At 38.3% G+C, this 25,995-nt stretch overlaps 1 protein-coding gene across 2 annotated transcripts in view; it reads left to right on the top strand.

Annotated features, from left to right (window-relative positions):
* The window catches only part of NFATC3 (nuclear factor of activated T cells 3), a 64,046-nt gene that overhangs the window by 18,513 nt on the left and 19,538 nt on the right, over window positions 1-25,995 (top strand). For both annotated transcript variants that reach the window (XM_042027472.1, XM_042027470.1), the window contains exons 3-9: window positions 7,226-7,388; window positions 17,885-18,084; window positions 18,738-18,910; window positions 19,347-19,487; window positions 20,800-20,855; window positions 21,483-21,609; window positions 23,389-24,435. In XM_042027472.1, the coding sequence (XP_041883406.1) occupies window positions 7,226-7,388; window positions 17,885-18,084; window positions 18,738-18,910; window positions 19,347-19,487; window positions 20,800-20,855; window positions 21,483-21,609; window positions 23,389-24,435 (1,907 nt within the window). The remainder of the gene's footprint in view (window positions 1-7,225; window positions 7,389-17,884; window positions 18,085-18,737; window positions 18,911-19,346; window positions 19,488-20,799; window positions 20,856-21,482; window positions 21,610-23,388; window positions 24,436-25,995) is intronic.

Raw genomic sequence — 25,995 nt, 5'->3', positions numbered from 1 at the left:
TATGTACGTACAATTGTATTAATTGTAGTATAAATTACAAGATATAGTAAAAATAGTACACTTTCTAATGTCTTGATTGTATTGTCAAGCACGAAGTAGTGCATGAAGTAAACTGGTGTGCTGATTCCAAGCAGGTGAGGTGCACACCCAGCTGCAATAACTGACCCCTGGTAGAAGGGGGGGTAATTTGCCTCATGTATTCCGTGGTGTGAAATGTGTAGGTAGCACCTTCTGCTCTGAATGCTCTCTAAAGTTTTGTAAATCTGTTATCTGCTTTATCTGCCAAGCCCTGACCATGTTTTCCTTCGTTCTTCTGTTTTCAGTAAGTGTGCAATGCTTAACAAAATCTAAAAATGTATAACATGCTTTGGAGCATGTTAGTAATATTTCACATGCCATCCAAACTGTTTTGTAGATGACAGCTTGTTATTTGGTCACCGAAACCCATAATCGGCCAGCCAGTGGCATATGAAAAATATCTGTGTATTATGTGCCCTGCGTCCCATTTCTGCTCCCTTGTGAAAGATAAGCATAGTCAAGGGACTGGGCAGGACCACTGCAACAATTCCTTCCTACGAGTGAAACTGGGCAGCAGCTTCCACAGGGAATAGTGGAGGTGTCTGTTGATGATGTTACTCACCAGGTATGATGGCAAATTCAACTGGTCATTTTACAGACTAGTCAGCAATGAACTTGATAATTTTATTTATTACATAGTTAACTCTTGGTACTATTTAAGATATCTGTTTCTTTCACCCCCAGCCTCCCCACAGGTGATGGATAAGACATGGTTTTATCTGTGTCTCATGTTTTCTTTCCCTTTCTTTTTGGGATCCTAATGCAGTGATAGTAGATCCAACTGCCCCATTTACATTTTACCCCAACATTCCACAGTTGTGCTGATTTTATGCCTTTCTTGCACACTTGCTGTTAGAGGTTGAGTTGTAAGATTTCCAGAAAGTGAAAAAAAATATATCAGGAAGTCTGTTTTACAATGCTTTTTTTACGTGAACAAGGGTAATAAAAAGAGTCTAGAGATGACTTAGAAATCTCTACTGAGCAGGTGATAGAATACAATACATTTGGTGAGGATTTCACTCTAAAAGTACAATTCATAAAAGATCAAGCAGCATTGCTGGTGCTTACTGTGGTTATGGGATTATGGAGTTGAGGACCATCACAGACATGGCCAGCACTGGTGTAGGTAACATGGGGCTATTTTTTAGAAGAGTGATCACTGATGATGCAATTGAAAATCATCGGAGTTCTGTTATTTTTGCTTTTAGGCTTGGTTTTTTGTTATCTTTTGCTTTAAACTTAAAATTTTAACATGGATGACTAGTGAAAGAATAGGCTTTAGGTTTGGTAAAGTGGATCTTGAGAATCTGTGTCTCAAGCAAAGAGGCATTTTGCAGGGTAGTAAACTTAATGAGTCATTCATTTTTTCTTTCTTTAGCCCCACAGTGTTTGATGGCAACAAATGGTGCTTTTGTGTCTGGAAGATAACCAGGCAATATTCGTTAATGGTCAAAAATCTTGAAATAAAATGTGGTTTCTTTTACTTCCCTTGTGGAATTCATAGAGATTTGCACATTGATTTAAAAACTACTACATAAATTGGTGTTTGTCTCCAGACTGTTGTGTCATGAATTTAATCTATGCCACTGAGAAGTGATGGGATATCAACTAGTTTCTTTATTCCAGTGGTGGTGAACAAACAGGCTTTGACAGATGTATTTACAGCACAGAAATATTTTTATTGGTGGATATGTAATGGTAGCTTGAGAGTATTTTACTGCTGAAAACCAGGATGGCTGACAATGTAATTTATTCATTCAGAAAAAAAATTAGTTGAAATAAAGTGGTAGATAGTGGAATACTTGGAAAAGTTGTTTCTCTTGTCTGAATCCTTCTCTTGGAAGTCTAAAGAATAGAGAGGAACAGAATTATGTCCCAGTTTTACCATAACTATATTGGGACTTTGGTCTTAATTTCAGAAGTCCACTCACATTGAAAGATTTCTATGAACAAAGTTAGTCTGCTAAGTATTTATCACCTTATTCTGATAAATAGAAATAACACCAGCTATTCTACCAGCAAAACTTGAAAATGAAAATGTTTGCGAATTACTGTCTTTGAAGATAAGGACCCACCTAAGTGAGACAAGCAAAGGAACTTTGAACCTCTTAGGTTTTTAATGAGCGAGGCTATCACTGTAATGTTTACACACTATTAATGAATTCAGAGAAATTCAGGTAGTGTTTGATACAGGACCTTTGTGCTATACCTGTTATTCATCTCTACACTTTGTTCTGGGATGATGGAACAGAGATTTCCATGTGGCAATACACTGTACCTGTATTCTGAAAGCATTATTAACTGTGGCTCTGCTAGGAACACAGTGGTGGTATTTTGAATGTAAACAGTATTAGTAAAGTCTATTGATAGGTCACTGTGGCAGCTGGAATGGCCCCAAACTTCTTAACTCCAGAATTTCTCCACCTGGGAGAATATTGCTTTGTTCTAGACAGTGAAGAGCAGCCGCAGCAGTATTTTGGCTCTACAAGAGTTCTTGAAAACCATAGTATTGGATCATAGTTATGATTTGAGATTCTCAGGGGGTTGCTGTGTTGCAACACTGACTTGTCACAGAATACGCCGTGGGTTCATCTCTGCAAAAACTTGGGATGAGGAAAAAATGTGGAATAGCCATTGTGTGGTCAGTGAGCTTTTACCCTTTTGAAATGTTAGGAGGAGCTGTAAGTAGAAAACTGTTTTTGCTGCAACTAAAAATTAATAAAAGCATCTCTCTAGAAGATCTGGGAATCTCAACCAATGATGGAAACAACTTTCACAACTATCTGGAGATACTACAGGGTATCTTTGAAAGGTTATTACTAGATTTAGTGGCTACAAAGAGGCAGGAACATTTTCATACAGAGTGGCTAAAATGACTTTTTGTATCAGTTGCACCTGTGTTCAAAACCAGTGCTACAAGTGGAAGGTAATTGTTTTTAACTGGATTGTGTTAATGAGTCCTATAGGCTTTGTTCTTCCTTCTGTCCCACACATACTGCTCTGGGGCCGCAGTCAAATGCAAACAAGCAGTCTTGTTTCTGCCCTAAGCTTCTCCCTATGTGAGAGAGGTGTAGTGAGCCCATGAGCTGTGCCCTGGCTGTTACAGGTCTGAATGCTGAAGTCATTATGGACACGTTTGGCTGTTCTTACACTGAACATCAGTTGTTTCCTCATCAGTCAGGTCTGTTTTGGAAATAATGGTTGCAGAGAAGAAGGTATTTGTTAAATTAATATTGATAAAATCAATGAAGTGGTAGCTTTAAATGTGGTTGCTTCTCCTGAGAATGCTGCCGAAGGGTTCTTTCTTTACCTCTGAGTTCCCTGTAGTAGCTGCTGTTCCCTAAAGTCTTTAGTCTTGATGTGATATGAGTATGAGCTTTTGGAGCCTTGCATTAATCAGATTATAAAACTCCCTTGATACTTCCAGGACGACATTTGTAGGTTTACAGATTGGTGCTGTTTCAACAATGTGCTAAGATTTGATTTAATGAAAGCTTTAGAATGACTATCACTCATTACTTCCGTATCCATATCCTGACATGTGATTTGGTCCTTTACTAGTAGGTTACTGCATTGCTCATAAGGTTTTTTACTCAGAAAAAAAAAAAAAAAAGGGAAACTCCTGTGAAAGGCTAAGTCCCAAGCTATTGTAACAGTAATTTGGCACTGAACTGGGAAGAACTTAGTAATGAAACATGTGGAAATATCTACAAACATGTTCTTTCCTCATCAAGACTGAAAAGTGAAAGGTTTTAAAACACAAAAGTTCTAATTTTTCTTAATCTTTTGTTCTAAAATAACTTGAAAAAACCCTCATGGCCAGCAGCTGATCTGGGTTCGGAATGCAAAGTTAGATGTCTTTATCAATAGCACAAAGGTGTCATGCTGTGTTTAAGCTGGGGAGAGACGGAGAAAGTACTTGTTCATTTCTGAAGCAGCTGAGCTGCTAATTCTTAAACATGTTCCAGATATTTTAAGAGTAATGCACCACTAAATTTTGAACTTAAATTCTGAGCTATCAAAGATCACTGAAGTTCAATGCACAGTTAACACCTGAGAACTGTGGTGAATTGGCTAGTAGTTTTACTGCTGATCTTCACCTAACAGTGTAGACTGAATAATATTTTCTTGAGAATGGATCCTTAAATGCAGTAAAGCTGGCAGCTTCAGACTTCCATTCCCATATTCAGCATCTGGTACAAAATAACATTGCTTCATATCAATGTATTCAAAACATATGCAAATTTGTTACTTCTTGCATCCCAAAGGCTGACATGATTTTTCTCATTTGATATTAAATTCTACTTAGAATTAAAAAACCCAAAATACTGAGAGTTTGTAGACTGTATTCTACTGGATTTTTAAATTTATTTAAGGTGCAGTCTTGTGGGCTCATGTGACTTTAATGAGGTGATGGTGCTGATTAGGAAGTTCCCACTCTGCTTCTCACCCTTTAGTTCTGCTTGAAGATGTACAGACAAATGGAACTCTGGTAAATTAAAAGGATGAAAAAATTTACATTTCAAAATGAACCAAAGTTAGATTGCTGATTCAGTTCAATGTGTACCTCTATAGTATTTGTCTCAAAAAATGTGTAAGGATGATATGAAAGCAAAAATACATAAAATTATGCCCCTTCAGGGCAGAAAGGTACATGACAGAGTAACCTAAAACCTTTTAAGAATCCACTGCTGCTAAGAAGTTCAAGGTGATAGAGACAACAAGAAAAATATTTGGAGAGAAACAACAGTTTGGATATCCAACATCAAAAGGGAAGCAACTGTAACTCTTGAACCAGCTACATCTAGAAAACATCTGTTTGATGCAGTACAGCCTCAAAAGCTGTATCATTTACTAGGGAATCTGTGTATTGGAAGCTTTGCAATTTTTTAATGTTTTAAGCATCTACACGTGCATGGTGTGCTTCCTTGCTCTCTCATGCTGTTATTTTCTACTTGTTTTCAAAGAATGACAAAATCTTGAGACTTGGTTATTTTCCTGTCTCCATGTTTGTTCTAGTATGCCAAATATTTTTTCAAAAGATAATGTGATTCTGATACAACAGACTGTTGTCTTGCGCAACATTATTGTTAGTTAATTGCAGGAGGAGTAAATCTCCCTGAGACACTGTATGGGGAGTGGTCATGAGCAACAAATACTTTTTTCTTGACTGAATTTATCTTTCAACTTTCAGTAATGCCTCCCAATAATTGGTATATAGCCTGTGGTGAATTAACAGAGTTCTCTCAGGTACCATATCTGTTCAGTATATACCAACTATTTGAACACAGAAATTTGGTTATATGGGGGATAAAAACATTTTCAGAAACACTGTTGAAAAATTCTCACATGCTACATTTCTTTTTAAACCCTTTTTAGTATCTTCTAATCCTGACGTTTTCTTTCCTTTTCAGACTGAAGACTTGAATCCTTCTCCCTCAATAGCTATAAAAGTGAATGGCAAGGTGTAGTTGATAGCCAGTAGTAGCATTTAGGCAGTACGTCTTGGCCTGTGGTGAGTATCTGGAAGGATTGGGCTTATACTGCATTCCTGACAGTTCCCTCTTTTATTGTTGATGTCACCATCCTCTCCTACCCAGTAAATACTATTGCTGTGGGAGGACCAGTCATCAGACCTCCTTATGGGGGAAAGAAGCCTCTTTGCTGTACACTGAATGCTTGTGGCGATGATTTATTTCTCACATTTCTGCCTTTCGGTAATAAGAAAGGGAAATACTCACATTCTTCCTCTGATTGCTCCCAAAAAGGTGCTTCAGGAGAGGTTTATGTTATAATGCTAGCTCTCTCCTGACGTGCACAGTACAGTACCCATGAAACAGCAGATCAGCAGCTTGGAGGTTGTTCTCCTGAGGAGGAGGCCAGCAAGCAGTGCCATTTCTTCTCCCTCTTTTCCATTCTTAATGACTGACACTTCTGTAGTAAAAGGTAGATATGTGGTGCTGCAGGCTGAGCCCAAGTCCCTCCAGATACTTCCTAAAGACAGAGATTTCTTTCTTTTTTTCTTCAGTCCAAATATTTATCTTCTTTCTCAACTGTGGATATGTTTTTGTATGTCTTAGCTAAAATCCCCAAAAGGAATAATTTATCTTTCATGGTTCTGTGACTCTTCATGTTTGTGGAAATTTGCATTGATTGGTGGTGGAGTTTTACCTGATTTGCTCTAAAGTGGTAAGAGATGAAATTGAGCTTTCCCAGATGATGATACAAACCAATATTTGTCCATCACTTTAAAACCTAGTTTGCTTTCCTTATTGGTCAGAGTAAGGTAGTATAAAACTATTTTAATAGAAGCTTATTTTTATTATAAATGTTTTTGTTTTATAAACAATGCTATAAATGTTCACTTCTAAATGGTCATAATTTAATTTACTCTACCAGGTAATTACTGGCTTGAATCTGACTGGTCATCTTATTAGAATCTTAAGTCTATAAATCTGTGCAGGTAAAAGGGTAGGTATGCAAGCATTGATTTGAGGTTTTTCCATGTTACTTCAATTGCTGTATGTTGTTCTTCTTCCCTGGAGTGACTTTGCTACTGTGTGTAAGGGTGTGTCCATGGATAAGCTGAATACAACTTTAGGTGTCTTTGTTGCCTGTTGCAGTAAGTCTTTATGCTTGGATAGAACAACTAGCTTTTTAAAACTTTGGATGATCACATAGTGTTAATTTTAATTATAGTTTTAACACAATGCAATGCTTGCCAAAGGAAAACAAAACCAGCAAGCTGGAAGATAATAATGCAAAGAGTTAAAACTTAATGATTGGCAGATTGAATTTAGACTGTTCCCTCTAAACCACATTTGAATTTGCTTGCTGATATACTTAAGGTTAAAAAGTTAATATTAAGGGCATTACAGAGTAGCACTGGTAGTGTGGGGCTGGGGGTCATACAGTACCTTTCTTTTGCTCAGGTGTTGGAAAGAAGAAATTCCATTCTAATTGAAGATTTTAATGTACCAGCAAAACTTTGGAATTTTCATGTAACAGTTTTAGGCTAATAGGTATTCTTATTTGGTTATCATTTGTTAGGAAACTGACATTATTGTCTGTATTCTACAGTGAAGACTTTGTGCTGTGGCCAGATGGCACAGTTCATGTAACCACAGTGTACTTGTTTTGATTGCAGCACATCTTCATTGCCACCTCTTGACTGGCCTTTACCAAGCCATTATGGGCAGTGTGAACTGAAAATAGAAATCCAGCCTAAAACTCATCACAGAGCTCACTATGAAACAGAAGGAAGCAGAGGAGCAGTAAAAGCATCTACTGGAGGACACCCTGTAGTAAAGGTAGGAAGTCTGGCTTTCTTGAATAGAAAGTAATTTTTTAACTACAGTTATTGGTATTTACAATGCTGTGAATTGTTACCTTTTGTGAAGCTTACAGCTTTTCTTGGGCAAGATTTTCTCCCTTAAATGTAATGATAAGTATTTTGAAAACACTGACCAATAAAACCAATTGTTGTTTAGCTCAGAATTAGATGTAAGGTCCTAGTAAATTAGACTTGGCTTTGGCATTATATTCTCTTTGAAGAGAAAGATGTGTGGATTCAGTCTTGTTGGAATAACTGTGTGCACGAGATGTGCTGTGCTTCTTTCTGACTTTGAGTGTTCAGGTGTGTACACAAATATCTTGCTCTGTGCTGGGGAGACTTGTGGATTGGTTAGGGATAGTCACTGATTCTCCTTTAATATCCGTGGTGTCAGCTGGCTCACACAGTTTGGAGGGGAACCCGCCCTCATTCATTGAACATGGGGCAAATGGTGCTGAGAAACTGTGGGACTTCTTAAGATGCCTTGGTTTATGTTTGCCACTTCCTTAGGTGAAAGCAGTATCTCTTTAATTACCTCAATATTGCTTAATGGTCTTTACCTTAGTCCCAGGTCAGGTTAAGACAAAATTTAACTGCTTGTTTATAAGTGAAATCAGACACCACTTACAAAATCTTTATAAAACAAAGAGGGGTGGAAAAAAATCTGATTACATCAAGGTTACAGTGGGTTTTGTCTTTTCCTCCAAATCCAGGATATTTCATGTTCTTTTCCAATAAAATTATGGTCAGTGTTTCAGTCCTAAATCTTTTGCTACAGTCCATATATTAAAAACATATTTTATATATTTATCCTCTTCCAGTAGTTGGAAGTAACTCATTACTACTGGAGACCAGATGCAAAGTGCTATTAGGATTGGCATAATCAGTCCTCATTCTTTTTCCTACTCTTACTGTAGTATAAACATGTTATCACTTTTCCTCCTTATAGTTTATTTCTCCTCTTTGGCAAGTGAATTCTGTCACACTCTAATTACATCATTACATTTCATCTATATAGATGAAGATATACCAGCAGAATTTAAATGTCTTAAACTATCTGGTGTTCTTAATTAGTCGAAGCAACCTCTGCTTTCCAGGCGCTTCATCTGATGAATTTCTTCCATCAACCTGACTCCTAATCATATTCTTTGGGCTGTTTATCAAACTATTTCTTCTCTGATATCTTACCTTGAACTTTTTCATTACACCTTTTTTCCTCTTAAAGACTTTGTATCGTTCCTTTCTCTCCCTCTAAAAAGGGTTGGTTATCTGCATCCCATGCTCTTCCTTGAATGTCTTCCCTTGTTTTTCCATTTCCATTCTTAAGCTGAGGTCTTCATCCAGCTTTCATGTTCCCTGCAAAGTTGCTTGGAGTTTTTTTCTCATAGTACTGTGGCCTAAGAGCTCCAGCTCTCTCCCTTTGTCAGATTTCTTAGCGCAGTAGAGGCAAGGGTCAAGTGCTTACTAGGGAAGTGTATGCTGCAAACTAGAGAAAATTGAGGATGCCTGGACTAGGCTGGAATTGGAAAGCTGGCAAGACACGTTCCTTCATATGGACCATTGTGTTGCTTTAGTCAGTGGAGGACAAGTAGACACAGCTTTCACATGCCAAGGTGCTGACAGTGGAATTTAACACATCATTAATGAGGACAGAAACTTGAGAGATTTTAGCTGACAAAATAAATCTTTCCTGAACTTCTGTAAACTGCATTCAATATTCTTTAATTTTTTTCCTCTGGGTGCTTATGTTTTGCACTAATATTTGCATTAAGGGAATTTATGCTGATATCTGTAAGTTTTGACAAATATGTAGGCCTTCTTTTGCTTACAGAACTAGATGCTTCTAAGCTGCAGTACTAGATGCAAGTTAGAAGAAACAGATCTTTTAGTGTGTGGCTTAGACCAATGATTTTAAAAGCTATTTATTTGCACTGAAATTGTGGAATACATTGCTATATGAGAACGCTGTCTTTAAAACGTGGATAGCATTTATGTCTCTGACAGTCTCATGCTTCAACACATGCATTGTACTACGCCTCTCTAAATTAAAATGAATGCAAATGCAAATCAATATTCTACTTTGCAATTTGGTCTCTTCCAGCTGGATTGGAAATTAATTGTTGTGTTTGATAGGAGATAGGAAGTTGTTATGAAACAAAGCATTGATTTGTATTTACTCTTTTACTCACTGCTGGGAAAAACAGCATGGGAAGGGCCAAGTTTGGAAAAGGTGCTACTGAATATCTGTAAGCAGACGAATATTACTTTACTTTCATACAAATTGTAATGTTTTCAAGTACTTCTGGAAGCCTATTACAGAAATCCATGTCACAATATGCATTACTACTTGTTTCTGACTTTTCTTTTGGTGCTCTTAGCTTTAGAGCAGACACTTCATGTGTGTGATCATTGCAGTAAAGAACTCAGTGTTTTCCTGTGTAAAACAACTGTGTCTTAACCAGTGTCAGAGATGAGAAAGGAGGTGGGTAAATTGAATAGAATCTTTTCATTGGAACACACCTACAGCGATTGTCAAATCCAACTGCCACATCTTTGGGTGCCTGGAGGCCTCTGTGCTTTTGCTCCTTACACAATTCATTTTTGCTTTTGAATATTATTTTATAGAGAGCTGGAGTGCTAATTTCCAGACTGTGAAGCCTCTGTAGTTCTGCATGTGCACTTGATGTATTATTTAAAATAAAGATTTTTAAGATAGTACATGGCTTCACGCCATTAATGTATTAGTGCATGTCATTAATCTATTACTAATACTGTACCACACCTGTTGCTAGGACACTAAGCTTCTGACAAATTTGGCATCATCTGTTGTGAGTACATTTAATCAGCTTATTTCCAAATGGAGGAAATTAAATAAGTGGAGCATCATGCTTTGCTTTGTATATCTCTTAACTTTAAGAAAGCTAATTCTATAATGATGTTCCCTTGTTTTTTGCTTTTTTTTAATGCAAAATGCTCTAAATAGCAGATACTTTTCGTTTTAAGCTCTGTTTTCTTGGAAGTATGTTCCAGCTAATCCATGTCATCTGGTACAGTTTCTTTTACCTTGGTAGAGAATCTGCATGATAATGCTGACAGTTTTCACAGGGAAGGAATAAATAATACAGCAGAATGGTTTGCAAGGAGAAAGGTGGCATGTTGCGCTTTTGTCATCCAAATTATGTATTGCATTTGGAGTTGATATTTCAGGAATAGCACTTTTTTTTTTTTTTCAAGAGTGTGGTAGAGCCAAGTGCAGATGGATGGTTTGATGGCTGGTTACATGGGACTTGCAATTCTGCACTGTGTTAGCCTTAACACTATTTTAGCTATTAAATTATATCCTTTTTGCATAGTGTAAAATGGGGCAGGACTAAAACACCTCAAAAATGCCTGACGTCAGTATTTAAAACACTTTCAATCCTGTCTGCAAGCAGTGACTGTGTAAAAGTGTGAGATTTCAGAAACAGGAATCCAACTTTTTGAACCTTGAAGAATGTTCTGTACATGTGTAAACACATGGTACCATGACCAGTAATGAATTGATATTTGCCATTACTTGTTTGCTTTAGTCCTTTGCAGGATCTGTTTGTTTTTGTGATGACCTTTAAAATGTTTTTAATTGGGCTTGTGCCCCTACCTAATAGTTTATTGAAGTTTGTTCCTTTTATCTGCCACTATTTTTTTCACAATTGCAAAGGTCTGTACTATTTTAAAGTCTTCAAATCAGTCTACTCAATAAGTTTATTTAACAAAAGACAAAGGAAGATACTTTTTCAATATGTATGCTTTTCCTTCTCAGTTGATGGAAGGTGCATCAAATAATCAAGTGACAGAAAATAGTACTGCACTTCAGGAAGGGGTTGAAACAGGTATTTTGGTTTAACATATTTAACTTTTTGTAACGTTATAAACTCTGTGGAGTCAGAATGAAATTATAAAAAAAATTCCAATGTGCTGTGAAGACTTTCTGAGCCAGTGATTGGAATATTGCATAACAGATCTGAATGGAGTTTTCTTCCATCAGTTTCTGCAGTCTCTTTCAAGCAGTCCATTGGAAATTACAGGCCAGCACTCTCTTCACCTCTGCAGGGCTGCAAGGGATGACTGTGGTCAGTCTGACTTTCAATAGCTTCCCTGAGCTCTGGTTTCTTTGTTTCATGCCCATGGTTTGCTTCAAGTTTTTCAAAACGCAACTGTTGATAAATTCACAATAAATTGTACCCCTGGTGTTAGTCATTGTGTCTTTTGTTTCGAATTACGTTCATCTTCATGCCCTTGGATCCTTGTCATCCCAAGTCATGGTTGATAGATGTGCTGTTCAGCTTGGCAGATAGCCCTGCAGCTTTTAAACCCAGCAATTCTCACAGTTCTTTAGGAAAGTCACTGCACACCACTCATAAGGGAAATTCTTGTGGAGAAATGTCTGTAGAAAAAAAAAGTTCAGTTGTTCAAAGCCATGCACTGGTGCCTCTCTGATATCACTGTCCAAAAGATTCTAGGTTTGTGGGTCACATTTCTCCTTTCTCAAAGGATAAAACATTTAGAAGGATCATTAAGATGGTTCAGTTTTTTCTTTAAGTTTTTAAAAGAATTGTATTTTACTTTTGAAGTGGACTGAAATTTAAGTGGTGAAGGTTCTTTTCCTTTAGGATCGTTTAGGTTTCATGGTGAACTATACCATATTTTGCTCAGCCTTCCAAAGTAAAAGGAAAAAGTACCTGATTCAAGAGAACAGCTTGCTCTTTTCACCCTCTAGAATGGGGCCTGTGTTCTTCTCTTTTGCCCTCCTTACCTTGTCACTTTGGAGGATGTTCTAAGGAATACAGAAGTCACTGAAATGCATCCAGCTGCTGTGCGTCTATCAAGGAGGAAATAAATAGTTGCAACATGCTTTTCATATCAAAGTGTTGAAAAGCATTGGAAATCTCCATCTGAAGTAAATGCTTAGTAAATGCTTTTGGTTCTTTACACAGCTGAGTTTCCTTCCATGTTCACGTTTGAACTGAGAATTTTTATCTAGATACTGGTGCATTTGGTGAAGATAGATTAACTTCAGGGAGTTGACTATGCCAAACTTGCCTTGTATTTCAAGACTATACCCTATTTTTAGGGAGGCCTAATTGTATGTAAAAGCTTTCTTTCTAATCAGCCTACTTCACCAATCCAGTAATGCCATAAGCAGTGAATTAATTGCGCAAAGGCAAAGGAGCACTGAAGTGTTGATCAAATCTTTGTCTTCAATTAGCAAGCAAAAAAAGGCACATAAAAGATAAAACATGAGTATTAAGCCCCAATGAATCTTTGATGAAGCATGGCAATTTCCTAATAAATGATTGGAAGTTTTGCAGGAAAAATGCTTTAAAAATACAATCAATTAGGTTTTAACACCATCTGAATGTTGTTGGTATCAATGCTGACATTATTTCTGGGTTCAGTGACACTATTAGGTATTTGGGGTTTTGGATACTTTCGTTCAAAAAACCAGACTCTTTCCAAGTATACTAGTGTTGTCTGTAAGTACCTGGTTACTGTGAAGTGTATATTTTCTATTGGATATTTTTCCCAAGTCTTGTTGCATGTCTTAAGAAATGACACTTTTACACTTGAATAGGGATTGATAAGACTTGGCCTGCAACGATAAATGGAAAACATGGACAGAATCTTCTTCATTTAAAAAGAAATGGGTTGAGGAGGTAAAAATTTTAATTATTAGAGGCTAAAAGAGTCTTCTCACAAGCTTTTCAATTTGCAAGGTTTTCTTTAGATCAGAGCATGGAACCAATGATATGTGAGACATCTATGGCCCAAATATAATCTGCATGTAATCTGGAAAAATGCTAACTTGTTTTTTCCAGGTTAATGCCTCTTAATTAAAGTGACCTCTTTGTTTTCCTCAGTAAGGAAAGGTTCTCACCACTGCCACAAAATTCCAAGTTTAAATAGTGCTGTCTTTGGTGATCCAATTAATCCACAGAGTCTCTAGCATGACACGTTTTTAAAGGATTTTCCATGTGTGCATTAAGAACATAGGAGTGTTTGTCACATAAAATACAACTCCTTGATGATACAAAACTTTTCTCATTAACTGCCTGCTTTTGTAGTTGCTTGGTAAAAGCTCTGAACTCACAGTGCCATGCAGGGGTTTCCTGTGTGCAGTGTAGTAATACGGCTGGAAATGCTTTGGCGTGAAGCCCTTGTGGCTTATCCTGTAGTGACCTTCAGTCTTTAGCCTTCCAGCTTTAGTTTAACTTACGCAGGCACTGACCTTTGCTATGGAAACGATATAGAAACACAAAAACAACTTGGCTGAGTTTCCTCGGCAGAGCAGTGGGTGGTGTATCAGGATTCTGTTACAGGGGAGGGTTTCTAGAGGTCAGTAGTGACACAGTGCAGTAACTTACTGCTTGTCTGCAGCACACTGTTTGCTGCTCCTGGGAAAGTGGTGTATCTTTTTTTAAAGTAAAATTAGCAATTTTTTGTTTATAGTGAGCAGCTCCAGGATTGCACATTAATGAAATAAGTGCTGAAGGGTGTACCTGAAAGCCTACCTAGGGCTAAATCAGTGGTTCAGGTTACTGTTCCTCCTCCTCCATGACTGAATCTTGGGCACATTGATACTGTAGTGCCTTACTGTAATACTTCTTCGTGGTGCTGATTCTCAGCACTTGCCAGTAGGTTGTAAAATGCTGTTTATTTAAATACCTATGGTCTGTATAAAGACACTGTGTTCTTATTTGTGTATATTCTTTACTAAGGTGAACTAAAGGTTCAGATACAATGGCTTCATTATGTATTTGAACAAAATATAGTGTTTTTTCTTTCAAGTTAATTAAGTGCTTATTTTAGTTGAAAAAACAATTAGCAGGTTGGGTTTTTTTACTGACTTAAGTATTTGGGCTGTTCAACCTACAGAACTGTGCCTAAAGCAGACAAGGTGGTAAGAAAGTATCATCCTGCTGTCAATGAAATTAGGAACAATCAAATTTTTTTTTGAATGAGAACAAAACTGTATTTAAAAGAAATGTATTTTAAATGCCTAAATAAGTCATTTTTCCTGATTTGAAGTCGATTTGGGATAGTAAGGCTCCTGCATTAGTTTCAAGGTAGGTATTGCATCAATAATGGCAAGTCAGAATCCAAACACTGTCTTTCCTTTGGAGGAGAGATGACAGCATTCCTTGGAGACGGAAGGCGATGCAGGTTCTGTGATAATTCAGTCTCTGGTGGGGACCAAGTATGGTGGGCAGAAAGTTTTGCTTTGCTTACTCTGTTTTGTGTAGGGAGTGACAGCCAAGACTTGCTCTCACCAGGACTAGCCACAGAATGGACTTCGGAATATTTTGATGCTCTTCGGCAGAGTGCTGACTGTACCTGCAGATATGGTGGGGGTGCTTGAGGTGGATTAACAGTAACCCAGCATTGTCCCCTGTTCTCGAGGATGGTGTCACATGGGCTGTCTCTACTTCGGTGGTGCTGTGCACAGTGTGTTGGTTTCACTGGGGCCTTTGAGTGATTTTGTAACAGAGGCTTCAGGGAATGTGCAGCCGTCCTCTCCACAAGATACGGGATCATTTTCTACTGAAACTTTGACTCACTGGCCCCCACAGAGTCTTATCTTTAATTACAGACACCGTAAATTTTGGACTGTACTTCTGCAGAATCCGTTTGCATGCCTGGAGTTGTCAGCTCACTTATTACACAAGATTTAAGGGGGAAATGTTAATTCTAAAGCACAGATTCTTATAATAAAAGTTGGGTTTTTTCCTATCCACCATCTCTCCAGCTGCCTGAGTTTCACTAGCACATCAGGCTGCCTCGTTAGCATGCACAGTCTATTGAGCTTGCTGGCTTTAGCTGTGGACTGGGCACGGGGACACTGCAGCCTGTCCATTGCTTGCTTAAGGCTGGGATGTTTCCTTTTAATGAGGCCCCATTAGTGCAGTCAGGCCCTGAATTACACTCTGTGCTGGGGGACATGGGGTTATTCTCTTTCCTACTCCCTGGCTTACTTAATTGCCACGGGTATTGCACACATTGGTTATATTCATACCTTTACATTGTGAGGGGATTTTCTCTTTTTATTTTAACCTTGAGTAAAAGCAATAAATTGTCTGCAATACCAAATACATATTTTTTAAGTCTCTGCTACCTTGCCAGTGTATATGGCCATAGAGTTTCCTGGGCAATACCAGTGTGACTGCTGCATGAGGGATGTTTTACTTCCCGAAGTTGAGCTCTTACTCTGTGTAGGCTTTTGTAGAAGATGGTCTTCATGGACTGTAGACAGACCAGCTTAGTTTTACAAGTATCTCCCCACCCCTCCTTATCTCTGATATCACCAGTATCTCTAGAACTGCTGTGTACATGTCCATTGTTCGGGATGGGGAAGATTAGCCTTAATTGGAAATTAGCTTTGTCACAGTGACCGCATTTGGAAGGCAGTCAAATTTTTGAATAGGTCTGGCTTGTAATTTTTATAATTCCCAGTATTAGAGTGAACACATTTAACTAACGTCACATTTAGGCTGGATTCCATTGTGTTAAGATTTAATTTTAACTCTGAGGAAAATGGATGGTGGAGTCACAGTGTTGAAAACTTGTGACAAGATGGCTGCTGTAATGCTAAACTAATACATGTCCTAATTTTCTTTAAACTCCTAAAATAATTCAGACTAATAAAAAATATTCAAATATTCATTTGGTGTTTAACGAAAAGAAACTTTTGGAAACTGAATTCCTGCATAAAGTATAAAAGGAACTTATGCATGTGTATATACTTAATTGATGTAACAGTCCCTATGCTCCACTGTCATCACAACATTCAGAGGAAAGTTCCTTGTGGTCCAGTTGTGTTCCTGTAGTTTATAGCTGACTTCTGACAGATGAAGGGAGAGAAACCTGTCAGTACACTGATTGTCACAGGAGGTTCTTTACTGTAACATTTCTGAATACTTGTTTATCACATTCATTTACATGGGAAGCAACTTTGACAATCTAGACTGTCTCCACTCAGAGGCTGAAGGGATATTTTGGGTTGGTCTGGGTGTTTTGTAGCTGGACTTAGCTTTTTCTGTACTGAGAACTCCAGCAAGAACAAAAAGATGTTACATATTTGACAAAACAAAGACTTTCCAGACTTCTGTCAGAACCTAAATTTCTATTCCTGATTGAGAAAGTTCTAATGAAAGTGACAGGACTGGTAGGTGCTGCCATAGCTGTAGCTTGAATATAGAAACCAGGAGTTCATTTGGTCCATAAAACTCCCTGCCAGGAGTGATGCACCAGCAGTGGAGCTTCTGACTGCTGGGTGTGGGTGTGCTTTGGGCTTTTGTGCCACTGACTACTGGCTTAAATTACTCTTCTAAGTAGGTTAAATTGACATGTTTTGCTTGGTTTTTAAGTGTTAGTTCTGTAAAGAGCTTGGATAATATTGTTGTGTGACCAAATAACTCTCCCTAGAGACAAAAATATTGACATGACAAAACCATGTTTAAAGAATGACTGTCTGGCCCTCCCTCCCGCTTGAACATAAGTTGATGTCAAAGTCAATGAAACGTAAATTTGCTCCAATGCAGTTTAGCAATTATATAACTTGCAGCCTGCGTCAATCTGCCAATTTCAGGAAGGTGAAGGAAAATGGATTTGTAAGAAATACTCGCTAGGCTTCAGACTTATAATAGCAGTGCTTAAAGGAGACTTTGATGTTACTGTTGATTACATTTGTTTCCTTAAATCTTCTGGATAATATTACCCACATGCTATCATAAAACGGGCTTTCTCTTTTAGATTCAGTTTTTTTTTTTCTGCTGTTCCAGTGTGTTGTGCCAGAATTGCTGCAGTTAGCTCAAGCAACAGGTGGTTTTATGACAACTTGAGTGCATTGGTGGTTAGATTTGTGTTTGAGAAAAGGAAATATGTGTAAATTAACATTTGCAAAATTTGGGAGTTTAAAGTATTTTCTTTGCCAAAAATAAACCACGCTTGATTTTCTATGTATAAACTGAATCTTCTTGTCCTAACTTGATATATTTGCATTCACAAAACTTCTTAAGTTTAATAAAAGTTGCTATTCCGTTTCACAGTAGAAAAACTAAAATATTTTAGTATTTCTAGAATCTAGTTGCATCTTAGTAAAATTGGTAATTTGGCTTTGATTAAAAACAATCCCAGAAACAGACATAAGCATAGCATAGTTTTGATGTAGAAATTCTGTAGATAGAAAAATTCTCTTTGGGAGATTCAAAAATAATAATGATATTTTGGTATCCATTTGTTCCAGTAATTGTTGCCACTACTTGTGTTTGGGTACAGATACCTGTACTCACTTTCCTGCTTGCTGAAGAGTATGAAGAAATTTGTGATTAAGTACTACTGACTCTTAACTCTTTGGCCTAGCTGTGTGTTTGTACTGTGCGCACACAGACGCAGTAGGAGGCAGCTAATCTGTTCCTATTCCGTGTGCCCTTCCCTCAGCTGCTGGGCTACAGCGAGAAGCCAGTGAACCTGCAGATGTTCATTGGCACAGCCGACGATCGTTACCTGCGGCCCCATGCCTTCTACCAGGTGCACCGCATCACTGGCAAGACTGTCGCCACCGCCAGCCAGGAGATCATCATTGCCAGCACCAAAGTTTTGGAAATTCCACTTCTTCCTGAAAATAATATGTCAGCCAGGTACATCACAGCATGAGTTAGCCATTCAGTTTTTATTTTCTTTGTTTGTGCAAAGGTGAAAGAAAAATCTTGTAAAATTAGTGTATTTTCCACAAATCTGGATCATGATGAAGAGACACACCTCTTAAAGCAAGCCAGTGTGTGGACAGCCAGAAGCAAAGGAGCAGAGAGGCAGGGAAGCTCCGTGCGTATGTGTTATTTGATTGAGGTTGTGTCTTTTATGAGTAATTGACCACTGTGTGGAACAGCAGCTGGGACTTGATGGGTACAGTTTATTGTTCTCTAGTCCTTCCTAAACCAGAACTAAATATTGGTCTCTTGCTCCTTGTAAATGATGTTTATTATGTTAAATAACTCACTTCAGAGGTTAAACAATGTGCAATAACAAATAATCTTTTAAAGGTTCAAAAAAGCAGCAGCTGGACATTTACAAGACAAAATGTTTCACTAGTACTTGCTGCTGTTTTCACACTAAGAGTTCTTTTAATCTCAGACATTTAAAATAACACTTGAAATGCCATAATGTGGGGGAAAAATAGAACAGCTTAATTCTTTAACCAAAGAAAGGCTTACAGAGTGTACTTTGGCAATAGCTTGATTGATTTTCTTCCATTTCTCTTGTGATCCATCTGTCCATCCTCTCCTATCTCCAGTATCGATTGTGCTGGTATTTTGAAACTGCGCAATTCAGACATAGAGCTCCGGAAAGGAGAGACAGATATTGGAAGAAAGAACACCAGAGTGCGCCTTGTGTTCCGTGTTCACATCCCACAGCCCAGTGGAAAAGTCTTATCTCTGCAGACTGCTTCCATACCTGTTGAATGCTGTAAGATTGCTCTAACTATACATCATTTATACTTACGTTTTCTGCATGTGTCAGTAGTAGTGTCATTCTGACAATATTTATTGCCAGAATTGTATAAAACAAGTGTGCAAAAAGCATTGCGTGTAAAGAGCTCAGTTGCCAAAAATTACTGTATCTTTAAATAAAGATGGTACTTGCCAAGTGGCAGCTTGGAGGTGTAGAGAAAAAACATTTTGGGCTTTAACCTCACAGTGCAGTCACACAGCAGCTTCAGCAGTGTCTGTGTATGAGCAGAGGCAGCTGACACATCTCAGTGAAAATATTCATTCTAAAGGTAAAACCCTTTCATTGACAAGAGCTTGTACCATGACTTATCTCTATACATTTACCTAGTGAACAGCTGAACTTCTAGAGATTAAAATTGTGAATAACAATTATTCCCTTAATATTTCTAAAGCTCAGCGATCTGCTCAAGAACTTCCTCAGATTGAGAAGTACAGCATCAACAGCTGCTCAGTAAATGGAGGCCATGAAATGGTGGTGACAGGATCCAATTTTCTTCCAGAATCCAAAATTATATTTTTTGAAAAAGGACAAGGTAAATACTGTCTTGCTGGTTTTTTTTTTTTCAAACCAAGCTCAGTACCTGAGTTTGATTGTAAGAAGTAAGGATGTTTTAAAAGGGAAAAAAAAAAAAGTCTGGAGTAGTAATTGGAAAGTTCATTTGGGCACTGATGTATGTGCTGGTTGGCAATTATTAATGAAGTACTACTTCTGATTCAGGAAGACAGTTAGAGGGTAACTAACTTGGAATTGTGTGTATTTGAAAGATGCTGTTGACGGATCATACCATGTATTTTCTCCTTCTTATTATAAAAAAATGAAAAGTGAACATGGGAACTAATTGAAATGTACTATTTGGCATTGATGCCATGTTACATCTGGTATAATCAATGCATAGGAACTGACTCCTCAGCTAATGAAGTAAATGCTAGTTAGATAATAATAAAACATAAAATCTGAACTTCTTAAATTATCATTGTTGTCATTTAAGTGTCTGATTTGAACTTTCAGGGAAACAGTAGCAAAAGAAATTATTAAAAATAAAAATTTGCAAACCGAGTCCAATTCTTCTACCTCTTATTATTTCCTTACATATGTAAATAAGAGTTGTGTTATTTTTATTAGCAAATACCATATGTTATGTAATAATGTGTTTTGCCACACAAACAGAATACGTTTGGAAGAAGCACAGCTGCTGCTGTAGTTCCCTGGTTACCTGTAACAACCCCCAGTGGCACAGAGAGCCAAGAGCTCCCTTCAGGGTGTGGCTTATGCCAGATCAGAGCACAGGGAGGCTGCCCAGGTGATTCCCCCCTCTCAGCACAGCCACCTTGCCCAGCATTTGACCCACGGGCTCCCTGGGTTTGGGGCAGGGAGGCTGTGGGCAGTGCATGGCCCGTGGGGCTGGGCAGGAAGGTGTGGCCTGGGTTATCTCTCGCATGCTGACTCAGCCTCCAAGTCATCAGCGGGTTTGTTTGAATAACCACAAGTGGCAGCAGTAGTTTAACCACTCTTCAGAAGCATTTTCAGAAACATGAGGGGACAATCCCTGTGTGCACTTTACAGCACACACAGTCTCCTCTGGAGCTCGGTCTGCCTGTATGGGATGAGCACACTGGGTTCCAATGCAGAGCCCTGCACAACAGGCAACTGATAATGCTACAGTGTTGAAACTCCAATAGCATCTCTGTTCTTTGTTTACAGTGTGTGTCTGTAAGTTTAACAGCCTCTTCATGACTGAAAATAAATCCAGTTTTATATTAAGTATTTAAGTATTTTTAAGATGAATTATTAAGGTGTTAAGAAAATTATTTTTGTTTGAATTATTTGTAAATTTCTCTCAACAGATGGACGACCTCAGTGGGAGGTAGAAGGGAAAATAATTAGGGAAAAGTGTCAAGGGGTGAGAAACAATTTTTCTTACTTTAGAAAGCTTATTTTTTAAAAAATGTGATAATAGACATTTTCATTGTTGTTCTGAAATTTAGACTTTGTTTATTAAAGTAATAGATCACTGGCTAATTCAGACAATTGGAGACTTCTAATTGGCTTAACACTATAAAGTAGCCATTAAGATGATGCTTTGAAGGAATTGGAAATAGCATGCTTGTTGTAAAAGTAATGAAAAAAGAACTTGAAAATTTAAAAAAAAAAAGATAATTTTTCTAATGTGACAAATTATTTTCAGTGAACTAAAATTTTTTTTGAAAGCTTAATGAGCCAAAATGCAATTCTTTAACTGCTAGAGGGTTTTATTGTGCTCTCAGATAAGCAAAGCGTCCTTTAGATGATAAGTCTATTTAATGAAAGCATTATCTTCAGAGCACTTGTGTTTAAAAGAAGATAAAATTCTCCAAATAAAAGTTTGCTTATAGTACTGTTTTACTGTGTAATGTGCATAAACTTGAAGTTTGCCAATTTCAAAATATTAGGGTGCTTTAGTTTTACAGTAGGTGTTTTAGTTTTTCTGTAATTAATAGTTTCATTTGCATTTAATGTGTAAAACTTTTTTTTTTCAACTTTCCTATAGGCAAACATCATACTTGAAGTTCCTCCATACCATAACAAAACCATCACAGCTGCAGTTCAGGTGCAGTTTTATCTCTGCAATGGCAAGAGGAAAAAAAGCCAATCTCAACGTTTTACTTACACACCAGGTATCAAATGAAAAATACAAAAGTGGCATTTTATTTTGGTTTTTAAAGTGTACATACAAAAATACTCCAGACAGTCTTGTCCCTTTGACAGGTACATAAGATTAGCTTGGAACTGTTTGTAAAACAGTTACTAAAGCTTGTCTAATTAAAAAGCTGAAATTTAGAGCAATAAGCTCCAGTTCTGTGACTACAGCCAGTTATTTCTTCATTACACTTTCTACAGAATAATTTTTGCATTCTACTTTTCTTTGACAATGATGATGAATCTCAGAAGCTGCTCTTTAAATAACCCTGGTGATGACACAGAGGATAGTGAGATCATAGAAGAACAGATTTATGCATTTTTTTCCATTCTCAAATGTCAAAAAAAGAAAAAAAACACCCAGGTTTAGATACAAGGAAGGTCAAAATATTTTTTCCCCCTCTCTGGACACATTGCAGCTTACTGAGACAAATCAGTTTGTAACTTACCCAGAAGTAATAACAGGATATGTTAACTGCAGATGTAGTTAAAACAGCCTTTGGTGTGAGGAAGAGCTTACACGAGGTGTGCAATGCCTGCTCCTTTCCTGCCCCTTGCTTTATTTAAGAGCTGCATGCCCATTTGGAGCAGTCAGGATTCCCAAGGTACCAGTGATGGTGGGGACCCTTTGGTGCTGCTTGGAGCACTTGAAGTCAGTTATCTGAAGGAGTTTTTAAAGTCGGATACAGATATTAAAATAAACTTCTTAAAACTTATGTATATGCTGGCAAAGCCAACTTCCATTAGTTAACACAATTTAAAATAAGCCGTGCTCACTTGTTGGGCTTTAAAATTACCCACTTTTTAAATTTAGGCAGTGTTACCGAGGTGTCTGGTACACTAAGTGCACATTAACTGTGTTATCAGATTTCTGTGGTATTTGTCAACTGTTTTTCAAGAATATCAGCTCCTAAGATAGTTGCACATCTTAAACTGTATTTTTGTTCGAAATATCTCTATTTAAATTATTTAAATGGTGGAATGAAGTAATGACAGTTGCTACTTAAATAAGAAGCAAGTTTAATTGTAACTGCAGCTGTTATTACACAGGCACTTAAAAAACTCTATATGTATTACAGTTCATTTGACTGTAATATTTAGTTAACTGTATTTTATAAAGTAGTAAATGAGCATTTAAGTGTTACCATTTTTCTACTACTTGTACTTAAAAAAAATAAACCTGTAACTGAAAGTGTGTCAATTTGTAACTCTGTTAAAAGAACAGTTGTTGCCATCACTGAAATTGGGGGACCTGCTTAAAGGGCTGCTGTAATTAAAACAAGGTGCACTACTCAAACTAGTGTGCAAGTTGGCAAAGTTCAGCTGTCATTGTGATCAGAGGCTGAGGTAAGCCTGAAGCCTGCTAAAAATTTCCTTCACCTTTTCCTAGTGCGTGATACTGAACCCACATCTGCCTGTTTTCAGTGGAGCCCAGCAGCATCTCCCCCCTCTGGTGATGAGAACATCATTTAGACGAACTGAGCTTTTTCTGGCTGGGTTGCAAATATCATTAAAAACATACATTGGTTAGGATGCTGTGCTGGAAGGGAAGATACTTGCCCTTGAATACCTGCTGGGAGAGTTGTTCTGGCTTTGCAGGGTTGATGTAGCAGGCATAAAATCAAAGAAGGTGAAAGCAGAGCAGAAGGGAAATGATGGCACTCACAGTGCTATTTGGGTTGTTAAGCAGCAGTTGGTGTGTATTTGTCAAAGGGTATGGATGGGCTGGAATTGTACAACTGTTTTACTTTTTCTAGTTATAATGAAGCAAGAGCACAGAGATGAGGTGGATTTGTCTGCTGTTCCATCTTTGGCCCTGCCGCACGCAGGCAGCGTCCAGGGCCTGCACTCGATGCGAACCCAGCTGCCTTCACCAGAGCAAGGACACCCCCATGATGGTTTGCTGTCTACGTCACCCAGGAGCCTCGTGTGTCCCGTTCAGCCACCCTACACGGCCATGGTGACCTCAGCAGTGCCACACCTGCCACATATGCAGGGTAGAAACCTCAGTCCAAGTGAAGAGTGTCATGTTTTGCCTCCTGCTGTGGTTCAGTCTTTTCAGGTAACATCAGCACCTCCTGTGAGGCCTTCTTACCAGCCTATGCAGTCTAACGATGTGTACAATGGACAGCCTGGTCTTCCTATGAACTCTGCCTCCAGCCAAGGATTTGATCCGATTTCGTTTCCTCAAGACACGGCTGTACCTCATTTGATAAATCTTAGCTGCCAAGCTCTACCACCAATGCAGTTCCATTCTTCAAATCCAGGTTCTGTGTCAGCATCAAGTCCAGCAGGACACCCACTGGCACATGCAGCTCATTCAGGACAGTCGTCTGCTCACCTGCCATCGCTGGGATACCACTGCCCGGGCACCGGGCAGGGCTCCATGCCCTCTGCAATGAGCCGCTCCCTCGGCCAGGCTTCTCCCCAGCTGCAGCAGGTCCCGTACCACTCTCCAAATCCAGCGTCCGCTTCATCCCCATCCCCGACAGCTTCCCACCCGCTGTGCCACTCGCCGCTTTCCGGCCCCTCTTCTCCCCAGCTCCAGCCTCTGCCTTACCAATCTCCGAGCTCAGGACCCGCCCCGTCGCCGCCGCCCGGGAGCCGCTCGGGGCAGCACTCACCGCAGGCCGCCAGCCCCGCGCTGGGAGCCCTGGGCACGGTGTCACCCCTGGGGCCCCACCCCGTGTGTGACTCGTCTCCTTTTGCACCCGAGGGGGCAGCTGTGCACATCAAACCAGAACCTGAAGACCGGGAATTGAATTTTCAAACTATAGGACTACAAGACATTACACTAGATGATGGTAAGTGGATATAATACTGCAATACTGGGGTATAATCTGCATTGAACTACAAAGTTGGTGTGGGAGGGTTGTTTTGTTTAGAACACACTGCTCTTCACAGAAGAAAATTTATATAATCAGAATGGAGTCATATTTTTGTGTCCAAAGCAACAACTTGTTTAAAACTAATTATATCAGCTGTTAATTTGTAGTTATACAATTCCAGCATTTTAGTCTAATTTGCCCACAGATTTTGGTTTTGTCGTAAAACAAGGCTTGAGGATCAACTCCTACACATTGACACCTTATATTCAAGAAAGTAATTTGAAGCCTTTTCTGATTGTCTCATTGGTATGTTTCAGTGAAAATCATAGTAAGGTATCTAAATTGCATAGATGTAGTTTGGAGGCTTGTTTCTTGGAGTTGTCCCAGTTTTGAAGAGCAGGCTGGTGCTTTGATAATCTATCACATGCATTTTGGCACTGTCTTGGCCTCCTCACAGACATTCTATAGATAACCTGTCATCATTCAGCACTTCTGCTCACAGTGGCTGTTTGCTTTTTCCACTCTGGCTACCTTTTTGAGAAATTCACTTAACATAAACAGAACAAGGATATTCTAATGCTAAAGGCCAGACTATAAAAGACTGTACTTTAAATATTTGGACAATTTTTATTTAGTTATTAATTAAATAGTTATTCATAAAATTTTCCCACCAAGTGAAAAAAGAAAAATATCAGATCCTAAACATTGGAGTATTTAAGGTGTAGATGCAAAGCAATTTAAAGAACATGTTGTGCTAATAAAGACTGGAAGACTAGAAGGCCTGGCCTTAAAGGTTGTGTAAAATGTGTTTGGTTTTGATGGAGGGAATCGTACCAGTGTCTCTTTTCTAAAGTAGCCTTAAATGTTGTGGTTTGGGGTTTTTTTTAACCATCCCTGTTAATTACTTAATTGCATCAGCAGTAGAATAAAGGCTTAAGTGTAGGCCATCTGTTAAATATCTGTGTCTGTCCCAGCTCCTTTCATAAATGGAGCTTTGCTATTGTTACCTCCAGACAGTAGTAATAAAATTTAGTAAGAAATGCCTTTAAAGACGTGGCATAGTAAGAAGAAAATGAGAGAAACCAATCTAGTTGTGCTTTCAGTTCAATGGCCACCTTAATTAAACAAAGCTCTCTTTTTAGAAACACTGTTTATCAATCAACTTAAGTTTATTTAGAAAGGAAGGAAGAGACTGATTATGTCAAGGACTTGCTGAGGGGAGAAAAGCAGAGCTTTATGAAACAGCATGCAGCAAAAAATAGCATTTTATACTTCTATATAGAGGAGTGAGAAAGAAATCCTTTTTTTTAAGAGGTGTCAGGTTAGAACCTAACTTTTGCTCATCCTTCTTCTCTCCACACCCCCCCAAAAAAAAAGTAGAAACAGATAAAATATAACTAAATACTGTAGTTAGACTGTTCACAGTGTAAGCAGAAGTGTTTAGCATTTATGAGCATCTTGGCAGTTTGTTTATAATTGATCAGAAATTAAAATGGATGCGCAGTAAAAAGAAAGTCAGTTTTTTCTCTATATCAC

Source organism: Corvus kubaryi, unplaced genomic scaffold, assembly GCF_017639235.1.
Source record: "Corvus kubaryi isolate FWS band 111438036 unplaced genomic scaffold, C.kubaryi_AGA036_p1.0 37300, whole genome shotgun sequence".
Lineage (NCBI taxonomy): Eukaryota > Metazoa > Chordata > Aves > Passeriformes > Corvidae > Corvus > Corvus kubaryi.
This window is presented reverse-complemented; position numbering and strand designations above follow the sequence as displayed.